Raw genomic sequence first — 13,688 nt, 5'->3', positions numbered from 1 at the left:
ATGTTTGCCCAGAGAGCAGAGACTACCACGGTGGGGAAAAAAAAAAAATAAAAAAAAAAAAAAAAAGAGTTTTATCGGTTTAGGTTTCACTTTCTTCTCTGGAGGGTGAGGTAGTGTGCTACCTCTAATGAATCCCATGGCCTCAGGGCATCTCTTACTGGTGGTTGAGAACTGTGCAATTGTGTTATTAGGAATCCTGCCCTGGGGTACAATTATATTATTGTAGTCCTTAAAAGCACTTCATCTCCATAATAATGGAAATCCTGCCTTGGAGGCCTAACTGAGTCAAAATGCTGTTGGGGGGCTGAGTCCAGAAGGTAAATTTTACATAGGAACAGCTCTAGAACAGATATAGATGCATAGGGTCTGCATCGCTCCCCCTGCAAGTCTTCTCTCTTTTCTTAGGTCTTGTTTTGGGCCTAGGCAAAGGGGTTTTCATTTTTCATGCCATGGTGGCAATAATTCCATTTATTATTCCTCACAGTGAGACATTTCCCAGAGGTGAGGCTGTAGCCTTCTTTTTTTCAAGAGCAGATTCACATTTCTCTTGTTCCTCCACAGCTTCCCACTTTTCCCCTTCTCCTTGGCTCCCCAAGAGCAAAAAGAGTGCAGGAAAGGCAAAAAACTTTTATTTTAAATATGTACACAACAGTCTTAATTCCTAATGTTCTCCTAGAGCTATTGGAAGTCGTATTTACCCTGCCACCAGACACGTGCTCAGGCTGGGACAGAAAAGTAATTGTACTTTTAAACCCAAAACCAAATTGCTTTTCTCTTATTCTTCTTCATGTAAAGCCCCTACATCATTAGAGCTGCTTCTTTTCCATGAATGTACAGTGCCTGCATTGTTTATACAGTTTAATTGTAAGGAAAGAAATGCATAAAAAAACAAATGATGTTCTGTGCTGGTAGCAAAGAATATGAAAGTGTCCAATTAAACAACCATTCCCTACGACTTGTGCAGTAGCAACATCTGTTATCTTAATGAAACAAGTTTCTGTATAAAGGGACCTTTTTGGTGCACTTTGTTAGAGCAGGATCTGACCGAGATCCTCCAGGCACGCTCACGATCCTCCTGGAAATCCTCCCAGCTGCTCCCATTGTCTCGCAGTGCTGACAAGCTCTGTGATGTGTGAGCTTGCACACGCACAGCCACAGTGCTTACAGCAGGAACGTTGTTCCTTTTTGTAGCTGAAAGCCAACAAAAGCACAGGAAAGCAGCACTTGGTGCCATTTTCCCAGCGAGCTCAGCCACGGAAGCGTTTGGACGCGTGAGGAGTGCCTGGCTGACTCACACTGGGGAGAGAAAACTGCACCCCCAGACAGCTGCTGTGATTTGTTACCCAAGCTGGCTGGTCTGCTCCAAGATTTCAGTAATTTGGGTCCAGATTTTCCCAGGTATTGCACTGTTCTCTCCACCACAGCCAGGAGTCACGACAGTCTAGGAGGATAATTCGGTTTGCAAAGTCGTGAATCCCAGAACGGTTTGGTTTGGAAGAGACCTTAAAACTCACCCTGGTGTGGATGCCATGGGCAAGGACACCTGGGTGCTCCAACCCCATCCAACCTGGCCTTGGACATTTCCAGGGATGTGGCAGCCACTACTGGTGTCCTGAGCAGAAGGTGAGGGCTGGAGACTGGGAGGGCGCAGCAGGAATGGGACAGGGAGCAGCAGGAGTGTTCACCCTGCCCTCAGTGAGAACCCAGCCTGAGCTCCCCAAAATCCCAGCCTCCTCTGAAGGAAGGACACCAGGCAGCTGAGCTGGAAAGCCTCTTGGATATGTTAATTCACAGCTGTGCCTCCAGGCTTATTAATTTGGCAGGAAATGTTAATTTGTTTGTAAAGAAGAACATCATCCAATGCAGCTGCTTTGGAGAGGAGCTGAGGGGACACTGAGCTGCTCCTTCCTGTCCTTGGTCCCCTGGCTGGCATGGAGCCATTGGGAGCCACCAGGTAAAGCTGAAGCAGTGAATTCCTTCTCCAGGAGCTGGAGAGATTCTGGCCAAAGAAAAGCAGAAAACTCTCACCTGATTTTTTTTGCTGTCCTCTGCACTTCAAAGCTGTCCAGTAAGTCTTGTCTCCCTGAAAGAGTTCAGCCATGGTTTTCTCCAGAGTTCACATCCTCCTCACAAAGGTTGTCCAGTTATGGGCCCCCTCCTACAGATATTATTTTGTAACAGGAATTTTAATATATCCATGTTGATGCTGCATCACTTTGAGGAGGAAAAATGGTAAAATTGAACAAGAAAATCATCTCTCCCATTCTTCCAGCACGTCTTGAGTACAAAAAGTTGTATAAATTCCAGTTTTATGTTTGTTGCCTCAAACTTCCTAATTAGTGCTTAATTACTTTAAACAGCCAGAAAGAAAATGGCAAGAGGACAGACAGCACATCTTTCCCAGGCTGGTGCCAGGGTACAAACCATGGTGATATTTTTATCCTGATTACTTGAGAGATGAATTGCCAGCAGTGTCTTTTGGACACACAGCCTGGTGACACTTCAGCAGAAAAGAAAACCTCAAAGGATGCTTCCCATCATTGCTTCCCATTAATTGTGTTTACTCTTTGTATTCTTTTTTTTTTTTGTAACATAAAGCACCTGTGCAATTTCTTGAAGGCAGACAGGTAACCAAACCATCAATAACTTGTCGGGTTTTCATTACATCCTGCCCAGGCAAAATGAAAAATGACACCCTGCAAATGGCTTTCTGAAGTTTGTCGATCATTCATCTCACTTTGCAAAGACCATGGCAGAGATGGCTCTACTTCATTGCAACATCTGAAATAACTGACTTGTCCACTTATTTTAACCAATTTGCTGCAGAAAGAGAAGAAAATGAACCAGGAAGCCGCTGGATTTGGTGGTCAGAAGTCTTGGAAAGCCGTTGTTCTTGATGGCCTCCTGTTCATAAGCTGTTTGCCAGCAGGAGCTGGTTTAGCACTGTGTTGATCTGGAAGTGTCCAAGGCCAGGCTGGATTGGGATTTGGAGCAGCCTGGTCTATGGAAGGTGTCCCTGCCCATGGTAGGGGGTGGCATGGGATGAGCTTTAGGGTCTCTCCCAACCCAAACCATGCTGATTCTCTGTCACACCATGTTTTAGCTGTCCAGCCCAGGGCACTGGTGGAGTCCCCATCCCTGGAGGATTAAAAGGATGTGGCACTTGGGGACAGGGGTCACTGGTGGCCTTGGCAGTGCTGGGTTAACAGTTGGACTCAATGTTCTTAGAGGGCATTACCTAAAAATGATTTTATCATTCTATAAATGTTTCCAGCTAACGATTACCAGAGAAGGATTAGAGACTTGTGTAGAATCCAGGTTTGGTGCTGGTTTAGTTTGTATGCATCAATAATTAGGCTGATCCCTAAAATTTCCATTTCTCCCATCTGCTCCTGTAGAAGCAGGAATGGTTTCCTGTTTGCAGCCACAAACCGTTGCCGAATGCTCTGACGAGTGCAGCCCCAGCCTCTGCCAAGTTTCAGCTGGCAGTCCTGGAATGAGCCTGTCCCTCATGCCGTGCCCCAGCCTCCTGTAACATCAGCAATCTGTTCCTGTTTCCCCAGCAGATTATTTGCAGCGTGGTGTTGTTGCAGCGCTCCGTGAAACACGTGTAGGACATCACTGCTGCCTGTGCTGCTGGCTCAGAACGCAGCTGTGGCCAAACCTGCAGGGCTGCTGTGCCCCAAGGGCTCAAGAGAAGGCAAAGGGCTTTCACCTGGTGCTTGTGTGTTAATTTTAAAAGCTCCTTAAAATTTTAAGAGCTCTGCTTGCAGAGGTGGAGAGGGTGAAGGATCCAGAGCTCTGTCCCAGAGGCATCCGACCTCCAGAGCACAGCAAGATGTGTCCTGTTAAAAGCAGGATGAAGATATCCTTAGGAGAAATGTGTCACAGGGGGCCAAGAGAAATCAGCAGGCTTTCACCTCAGTGCTTTTGTGTTAATTTTAAAAGCAGAGCTCTGCCTACAGAGGTGGAGAGGGTGAAGGATCCAGAGCTCTGTCCCAGAGGCATCTGACCTGTGGAGCGCAGCCAGACGTGTCCTGTGCTGACATCCTTAAAAACAGGATGAAGATATCCTTAAGAGAAACCTGTCACAAGGGGTCAAGAGAACTCATCAGGCTTTTACCTTGGTGCTTGTGGATGAATTTTAAAAGCAGAATTCTGCCTGCAGAGGTGGAGGGGATGAAGGATCCAGAGCTGTGTCCCTGAGGCATCCAAGCTCTGGATTGCAGCCAGACATGTCCCGTGCTGACATCCTTAAAAGAAATGTGTCACTTGCTGCTGCTCCTGCTTGAGGTCTCTCAAGGTTTTATGATTATTAAATCCATCTCTGGGTGCTGAACACACAGCTACAAGTTGTTCCTCCCTCTGTGTAAAGCTGCTCCAGGAAGGAGCCGGTCCCTCCCCACAGGAGGAGGGAGCAGGATGGGGTTTGCTCCATGGTGAGCACACCCCAGAGCCTCTGCTTCCCAAAGAAATGCCTGTCATCAGCCCCCTGAGTGCAGTTTGGGGTTGGTGTGTAGCTTTCTCCTGGTCCTCCAGCTGATAATGATTTTAGTAAGTCTGTAGCATTTTGAAGGAAAAAGTTATTATCAGATGTTTCTTCTCTTGGGTGTTTTTATGCTGAAGAGCAAGCAGGCAATGATTTTACAGTTAGGGCCATACTTTGAGATGTACTTTTAGAATCCAAGGAAATCATTACATGTCTAAAGGGGAAGAAGGATTCCTAATGAACATTTCAGACTTGGTGATATTTCTGATGGCTATTCAAACATCATTTTGAAGTGATGTAAATGTCTTGTTGGATCTCACAAACCTGTTAATGTCCATTACAAGCTGAGTGCGTAATTTCTCTTTGTACTTTGGGCATTTTTTGTTGGAACCAGAGGGAAAGATGTGTTATCTTTGAAAGACTGTGCCTTTGGGCTTGAATTCGGGTGGTATCAGCTGGAACAAATAAGCTGAGAATGCATTTGCTGCCTCTGCTGCGATCTCACGAACACTCCCAGAAACGCTTTGTGTCAGCAGCTGATGCACTGAAAATCTTGCATGGATTTTTTTTTCTCATAAGAGAATAATTTTTAGGAGCTCCAGTGGAGTCCTCTTTGATTGTTATGCTCCACAAACCTCCACAGTGTTTGCTGTAGGTAGAGGGTGGTGGCTTGTCCTTTTCAGGAAGGCGTTGTTGGCGTAGGTGGCCGGATGCTGCACTCCAAACACGATTCCTTGGATTTCCACTGTCCCTCTCCGTGGACTAGAAGTTTTAATTCCCATGCCTTGGGCTATAGCCAGTGCCCTGGAAGAATGAGCACAGCAAATATTTCACTGAACATTAGATGGAGTGAAAGCAGGAGTGGCTTTGCAGCACCTGCTGCTGCCCAGACAGGATTTTCCTCGCTTGCGAGCGCAGGAGGAGGCGAGTGGAGAGCTGTGTCTGTGCTGGCTAATTGTGCAGAAAGAGAGGGCTCAGCTTTTCATGAAGGGCTTTTCAGTGCTTTGCCCCTCCACTGCCACCAGAAGAGCTGGTCCAGGTCCTGAGCCTTTTTTTTGGAGAGTGGAGCACGCCTGTCCCTCATGGTGCCATCACAGCGTTCGTGGTTTATCAGTCAGCTTTGTCTGCAAAATAAACTGCCAGCTGGAGGGGCTGTGTCCAAGGGGCCATTTCCCTGGAGATGGTCTTCATTTCCCACCAAAATCAATGGAAAATTGGCTCATTGCACCATCAGACCCTTCTGGACTTGCAGAATCTTCCCGTATCAAATTGTCACTGCCTCACGTCTCAGGAATGAAAGTGTTGTAAAAACAAAGCTTTCCTTTGCTTTACCCAAATCTGCTTGCTCAAATATTTATTTTGATGGCATGGGCTTTCTGACTGTATTTATTTTAATTTTGTGTGTAGTAAAAAAAAAAAGAGTGCTTGAAGAGAGAAGGCAAAAAGGTTTCTATTATTTGAAATTCTCCACAGCCCCCTCACTCCCTTCAGGGTCCCTCACATTTCTTGTGTTTGGTTTTCATTTGTTTCCTTCTGTTATCAGTATCCTTTAAGAAAGATATTTTCCAGAGAACTGTTCTTCTTAGATAACCTAGGGATATTTTTGTATTTGAATTATAACTCCAGGCATCTCTGAACAATCTACATGAAGTCTCTAATAGCTGTAAATGCTCCCTTCCTTTCCTCCTGCCTCCCTGCTGCATCAGGATGAGGTTCTGTCACTTCAGACTCGTCTTTAAAATGTACAGACCAAAGGGAAATGATGACAAACCACAGCTTTTGTGTTTACAGATATTAATAATGGCTGGATGCAGCATTATTGCTTTGGACTGCTCCGTCACTGTAGATAAAAAATTGGTGGGAAAGGGAAAAAGTGGGCAAATGTAGGATGCCAGCTCCATGGCTGGTTTAAGCTGATGCTGGATTCAGTGGTGGTGTCCAAAGGGGCCACTACTATAATATCAAAACTAGTTATCTGAGCAAAAGATACTCTGTTTTTTCTTTCTCTTCAGAATATTATTGACAGGTGTTTATGATAAGTCAGTACTAAAAGAGGAAGAGTGACTTTTTCCATGGACAGACAGTGCCAGGACAAGGGGGAATGGCTTCCCACATTGGGAAGTGGGAGATGTTCTACTGAACTCGATGCAACAGGATTTTACCTCAGTTTATTTAGAACAAATACAGTTCCTACCTGAAAATTAATTATAGGGGTGTTGCTGTTCAGAGGCCTGTCAGTTGTCACGGATAAGGCAGGAGTTATCTACTGCTGCCTTCACTGAGAGAGAGACGTGCACTAAATTAAATGGGCTTTGACGGAGGCTCTAAATTATCTCAGGCTCTTCTGTGAACCATGAAAAGACAGGTCCTCACAGACAAATAAACACTGCAGCAGCTCTGGGGGCTTGGGTGAGGCACAGTGAGCAGGGCAGGAAGGTGCAGGTGTGTAGGAGAGTCCACCCAGCTGGGAGTTTGGATGGAAATCAAGTGGAAAACTCGTGGTGCTGCAGCACAGGGGATCATCCTGCCTTCCCCTTGGGTTCACCCTGGCAGCTGTAGAGCAGAGCCAGCTTGTCCTTGCTCAGGTTGGTGGTGTGAGCCCTCAGGCTGTGTTGATGTCCCACCCTGGTGGTGGTGTCCCTTTCTCCCTCTGTTCAGAAACACCTGGAGTGATGTTTCAGGATGAAGCCCCAGCCTGGAGAGCCCTGCCTGCTGAGGGGGGTGCTGAGGGTTGGGGCTGGTGTTGGTGAAGGGTGGGAAGTTCCAGTGGCATGACAGGGTGCTGGGTGTGGTTTAGGGTCAGGGCTCTCTCGCCCTGCACCATCAGAGCTGTGAGCCCCACGAGCCTGGCTCTGACCTCAGGTGTTTCAATGGAGATGAAACAGAAAGCAGAAAGCTCTGACCTGGCTGTGAGTTATTTATGCAACACAAAGGTTGGGGTCACACCTGGGGAAAACATCCCAGGGCCACAGGAGTTATTCCCTGTGGGCTATACCCTGAGCCAGCCCATTCTTCAAGTGATGAGCAGGTACTCGTGAGCTGTGTCCCTGATTTTGGGGGGCTGTGCTCTGAGCATTAAAACCTGTGAGGATTTATAAACTTCACTGCTTACCCAAAATAGCCTAATGGCCAGTACCACATCCATGAGATCATTTTCATAACCCCCACTGCATGGCAAGCATTATTTAAAAGGTGATAAGCAGATACAAAGACGTCTGATGGAAATAGAAATAATTTGATAAATAATGCAACTGCCCGGAGTTGTGGCATGAGGCAAAGTTGCTCTTAGGCTAAAAATTGCTCCAGATATTCCTGCCAAGGAGCTCTGGGAGAAGAGGGAACAAATACACTGCTGAGACTGCAGTCAGGGCTGCCTGGTGCTTCTGCTTTCTTCTCTGCTTCCAGCCCCCAGCCCAGGCACAGCAGCGAGGGTAACAATAGGCCATTCATCATGTCAGCTGAAATACACTGTTTTTCACAGGTACATTTAACCTAAATCCTCTCTCAGAAGACGGATTATCTCTTAGAAGAACTCTGGCACCAGTGTCTCTTTTCAATAGCCACGTCACCACTGCCACAAAGGCTGTACATGAAGGGATCAATGGTAGTTTTATCTCAAATTGCACTCAGTGTGTGTTTCTTCCAGCTGACATTCATTTAAATGCTTGCTCTAAGACATCTTTTCTCCCTGTAATAGAAAAAGGATCGGACATCCTAAGCATTGTTTCGTTGGGGGAAAAATATTTAAAATATTCACTTGGCTAAGCATGAAATATTTCAGCTGCGTGTGTTTAATCAAGAGTGAAAGCAAGGGTAGTTATGCTTGTATTTCATAAATTAAAATGCTAAAATGATTAGATAAGAAAACAAAATACCTTACTCCATTGCAGCAGTGCTAATGAAACCATTGAGAGGGGGGGAAAAAAAAAGAAAAAAGTCACTTTGTAATTCTGAGCACTTTTGCTCTGAAGGAGCCCGGAGCTGTGATCTGCAGTGCCGGGGCTGTGCTGGGTCCCTCGGGAAGGGGAGGCACACCCAGGCTGCCATATGCACTGCATTTGTACCCCATTCATATTCCATTCATATCCTGCATGTTTCCACCTGCTGCACAGAAAAATAGAGGGCAAGCTGTGAGGAATACATTGAGGGATGCCTGCTGTGCCATCTGGCTGAGCAGCGCTGTGGGATCAGGAATCATTCCTGCTGGGAAGGTCAGGGCCTGGCCCTGCTCCTCACCCTGCTCAGGCTTCCACCTGCAAGGTCAGCGAGCTCCAACACCCCTGGCTCTGCAGGCTGCTTCCTCCTGGAGCCACTGAGGATTTCTCTGTTAAACTCCAGAGCATCCCGTGGATGCTCTAAGCCTGGGATTTTAAGGGAATATTCTATCAAAGCAGGAGGCCAAGCTGAGCAGCAGGCACGTTTTGGGAGATGCAGGTGATGCAGCCAAGCACCCAGAGGTGAGATTTCCATGGAGGTGCTTACTGACACTCAGGTTTGTGATGTGCTCTGGGATTTGGGCAGATTTCCTCTCTCCTTTCTATTCCAAGGGCTTGATCTCATTTTCACAAAGTCGGTGATAAAACTCTTCCTGAGCTCGACAGGACAATTTCTGTCTCTAAATGCAAATGTTCCTGCCTGAGGAATATTTACCTGCTCCTGGGAGTGCTGCAGTGGGCTCCAGGAATCACCTGCCCTGCTCTATCCAGGAGCTCACACACCTGCTGCTGGGGGTTCACAGACCTGGCAGGGGATCATGGGCTGGGAACAAGCACCACAGCTCAGAGCCCAGGGATTCTGCCCTGCTCTTCCTCCTGACACTGCTCCAGCTCTGCCTGAGCTCTCCCATCCATCTCCAGCTGCTCCTGGAGGCTCAGGGCTGTACAGAGCCAGGGGGCTGTGATCCCCCTGGGATGGATATCCCAGCCAGCCCTGCCCTCTGGCACTGGGAGCCTTCCCCCTGTCCCCCTGTGCCTGCCCTTGCCACAGGAGCTGCTCTGGGAGCTCCTTTAGGATGCTGCAAAGTGTTCAGAGATTTCTCCCATTTGCTGCTGCAGGGGCAGAATGGAAGTGGCTGAGGAAGGCTGGGGAGGGATTTTGTTTGCTGCGTTTCCAAAGGTCCTTTGTCCCCAGAAGAGTTTGGATCCAAACACTGACACGGTCAGCTCTTGGTGCAGTAGAACCCAATGTTTCAGTTTAGGAAACAAGCAATGCTTTCATCTCCTCATTTCAGACCTGAAATCTCCAGCTGACAACACAGACCCCCAGATTCTCTTACAAATGCTGTGTTTAAAATAGATGACCTTTCTTCCTATAAGGATGCTAAACTACCTTGAATTGTCTTTTTTTTTTCCCAAATGGATATTTTTATCTTCTTTGATTTTTCTCTGATTAGCAGTGATGTTAGCAGCAGAACAGTTCATTAACCTGTGCAAGAAGAGATTTATATTTTTATTTATAGTTACCACTGCTGTTAGTAGAGTCAGGGAACCCAGAACATTTAATAGCAAGTCAGTAGCTCCTTTGCTGAGTTTGTCGTGGTTTAAAGAGGTGCACACTCAGCAGCCAGCACTTTGTTTGATGTGTGTGTTTATGGGAAATGTGGTTTGGTTTTATGTCTTCCCAGGCATCTGGTTAGAAAACATTTTGAGGGTGCATTTCAGAGGAGAGAGCACACTGAGCAGTGCTTCAGTCACTTTGAACTTTGTGTCTTGGAAGAACTTTTTCACCCAAACTGCTGAAAGTTGTGGCTGAAGGGCTGTTTCCTTTCGAGGCAATTAGCAGTTTGAGAACCTCAGTGGCCTGAAATGAGCCTCTCATCTCGTTTAATGCAGATAGGTCTGCAAAGAAAATTTGGGAATTAGCAATATCAGTGAGAGGCCTTCCTCTCTTGTCAACTAACTGTAACAAATTTCCAAGTGTTCAAATAATTATTTGTTAACTTTTAGCACGTTGGATTCAGATTAGAGGACAAAACATTCATTGTAGAAAAGCAGCTTCAGCAAAAAGAGCCACATAACCATAAGGCCTCCTAATCAATGAGTCACAGAGAGGTTTTAATGGTCTGATTTATTTGGAAAAAATCAGTTAACTTGTACAGTTATCTGTCACTTTTAATGCTGCTCGTTTCCAGGAGTGTGGAGGGAGTTTCTGAGAGACCAGATGAGAATTAAACATTCCTGGGGGCTCTCTGGGGAAGGGTTTGCAGAACTCAGGGCAGGTCCCCCCTGAGCTCTTTGCAAACCTTCCTGGGGTTAAAGGCTGTCCGTGGGCTCAGGCTGTAAAGCCTGGGAGCACAGTCTCAGCTTAGGAAGGGAAGGAAATGAAGACAGCACACGCTGAGATGTGCCAAAGCTGGATTGTCTGTCCTGATCCAAAGGTGTCCCCAGGGCTCTCCAGTCCTCATCACCTAAAAACCAGTCTGACACTGGGAATAAAGACAGCTGAGAAGGAAACTGATAGCAGGAGAAAGACAGACAGAAAAGGCATTAGAATTTGAAATTAAATCCGACCTCATCAACACACACAATTAAAATGATCCATGGAAGAGATTAGCCAGTAAATAGCTTTCAGCCATATGGCTGAAAATAAAGCATAAATAACTAAAAATAAAACCTCAACTGTACAGAAATAATCTAAAACCCCACTTTTTCTGGGTTTCCTGGGGTGGCAGAAGTGTGGAGGGAGGGAAGGAGAGCAGAGCCTGGTGGGGCAGTGCTGGAGCACCGTGGTTCTCCTTGAGCTGAGCACAATGCTGAGCTTGTCCTGCTTTACATTGATTGGAATTTTAATGCTTGCCAAGGGCACCTTCAGCTTTCAGAAAGGCCCTGTTGTTCCTGAAGACCTGGAATTGATGAGAGCAGCAAATATAATTCCTGGGGAGCTGCTGGTGCTGCCCAGCTCCTGCTGGAGGCCAGCATGGCCATTCCAGCCTGGGTTTGATGCAGCAGCAGCACTGATCTGTGCCCACGGAGGGCTGGAGGTGACAGAAGCCTCTCTCCACTGCTCCCTTCCAATTACTGAGCTGCAGCCACTGCCACAGCAGCAAATCCGTGGCACTGGAGTCCCTCAGAAATAAATGACAGCAGTGAGCGTTACTGACTGCAACAATTTGGGGACCATGAGCCAGCTGAGAAGCTCCTATTAATATCACTGCTGCTGATGGGTGAAAAATCACCTCTGTCCCTGCTCTCTGCCAGCTGGCCTGTGGCTTTTGGGCTGCTGCAGGGGCAGGTCAGGCAGAGGTGAGCCAGGGCAGAGATGGGTGACTGCTCCCAGAGCATCCTGTGCCACCTTCCTCCTCCTCCTCACTTGGCACAGCCGCCCAGACTGGGCCATTTGTGGGAGCAGGGCTGTGGATGGGGGCTCTGTAGCTCGTGTGTGCCCACCAAGAGCCTGGGGAATGGCCAAGGGCACCCCCAGCAGCTCCCTGGGTGAGCTGAGGGCTCCTGAGTGTCACTGGAGACCTTGCCCAGCCCCGTGGCTGCAGCTGGCAGGAGCCAGGGAGCCCCAAGGTGCCTTTGGTGCTTGAGTTTGTGCCTTTGTTCTGCTGTCCCAGGGCTGTCCCAGAGCTCCAGGTGATTCCCTAAAGCCTCCTCAGGAGGGACGTGCCCCCTGAGCCCTCCTGCAGCAGTGCCACTGCTGCTGCTGAGGTTCCTTCCTCCTGATTTCTCAGTCCACTTGTGCAGAGCTCTGTTGGCATTAAGGATGCAGGAAGGCTTCTTCGTTTTAGTGAAATGGGGAAATAATTGAGCAGGACAAGGCAGGAATTAATACAGGATTTTCCATGCAGCTCTGCAAGTGGATGAAGGTGAGAAAGCAGATTGTGCTGCAGGATGTGATTCTGAGGAGGCAAAAATGTTGTGAAAAGAGGTGATCTTAGGGTGGGATAAAGGTTTTTCTGGAGTCTCCTTAGGTGATGCCTCCATAGGGCACAAGTCATTCACGTTCCAGTGGGATTTACTGGGCAAAATCAGGTTTTCTGTATTCAGAAAAAAATAAAAACCATAACAGGGAGTAAAGCTCATTGAGAGAACAGGGGGAGCCTGAAGTGCTCCTGTGCTGTAGGAGGGGGTGGGGATCACCCAGGAATTAACATTCCATCCTCACCTGCCTGCTGCCCTGGAGAGACTGCAGAAAACCCCCCTGTTCAGGTGAGGACGTGCAGGTGAGCAGAGCATGGGGGTGCAACAGGACATTGTAACCTGCAGACAAACCCCTGAGGATACCTGATACAGGTACAGAGGTGGGGAATGAGCTGGTGCCCTCAGTGAAAAGCCACCATCCTGCTGGAAAAGCTGGGGAAGGGAGCAGCTGCTCCAGCACGCCTGCCCTGCACGGCGAGGCAGCGAGCGCGCGGAGCCAGCGCTCCACTGAGCTGCAGGGGCTGTCATGGAGAGAGGGCTGAGCATCAAAGCACCGACTGGAACACCTACACGAGCTGCTGGTGTGTAAATGAAAGCTGCCCTCGAGTGAAGGCACGGGGAGCTCGTGTAAATGATGCGTTCTGCATTTATGGAGCGCGTCCGCAGAGACTCGCGGCGGCTCGGCTCCCCGGGCAGGGCAGGGCTGGCTGCTGCTGCACCTCCACAATCGGTGCACACTCAAAAGGGTTCTGTGGAGGCTTAAAAAAAAAAAAGGGAAATATAGCTCCTGTGCCTGCTGTCTTTGCAGAATCACTGTTTTGGATGACGGGAGCCTGCGGATCGTCAACGTCACCAAATCGGACGCGGGGAGTTACACCTGTGTGGCCACCAACCACTTTGGGACAGCGAGCAGCACGGGCAGCCTGGTGGTGAAAGGTGACTAAAACCATTCTTATTGTGGCTGGCTGGGGCACAAACTCCTGTTTATTTTCTTTATTCCTCATCCAGGGCCGAATTTCAGCATTTCAGGAACTCCGAGTGTTTATTCGTCTTCTGTCAAATGTTGTTTTCAAAAGTAAAAGCTGTGATTTGACCAAGATATTTAAAGGAATAATCTGACAAAGTTATTTAAAGGAATAATTTGATAAACAATGAGAGGAACTGACAAATGTGTTGAAATAATTTTTGCCCTGCTGATGAATAGTGCAGTGTCTGATTAATTATTATAGGCCATGAACATACAGATTATTACCCTTACACTCACCCTCTATCTCCTTCTTACTTGGGGAAAAATCTATATTGGATAGCAAATCAAGAAACATTGATTACAAAGTGAT

General features: G+C 47.6%; 1 protein-coding gene across 1 annotated transcript in view; it reads left to right on the top strand.

The window, feature by feature from the left end:
• Positions 1-13,688, top strand: part of CNTN4 (contactin 4) — a 102,065-nt gene that overhangs the window by 56,199 nt on the left and 32,178 nt on the right. Inside the window, exon 10 of the mRNA XM_041465675.1 lies at positions 13,160-13,287. Within this exon, the coding sequence (XP_041321609.1) occupies positions 13,160-13,287 (128 nt within the window). The remainder of the gene's footprint in view (positions 1-13,159; positions 13,288-13,688) is intronic.

This window comes from Pyrgilauda ruficollis, unplaced genomic scaffold (genome assembly GCF_017590135.1).
Source record: "Pyrgilauda ruficollis isolate IOZ18807 unplaced genomic scaffold, ASM1759013v1 scaffold10, whole genome shotgun sequence".
NCBI classification, from domain to species: domain Eukaryota; kingdom Metazoa; phylum Chordata; class Aves; order Passeriformes; family Passeridae; genus Pyrgilauda; species Pyrgilauda ruficollis.
Note: the sequence above shows the minus strand (reverse complement) of the source record. Positions and strands in the feature narration are given on the sequence as shown.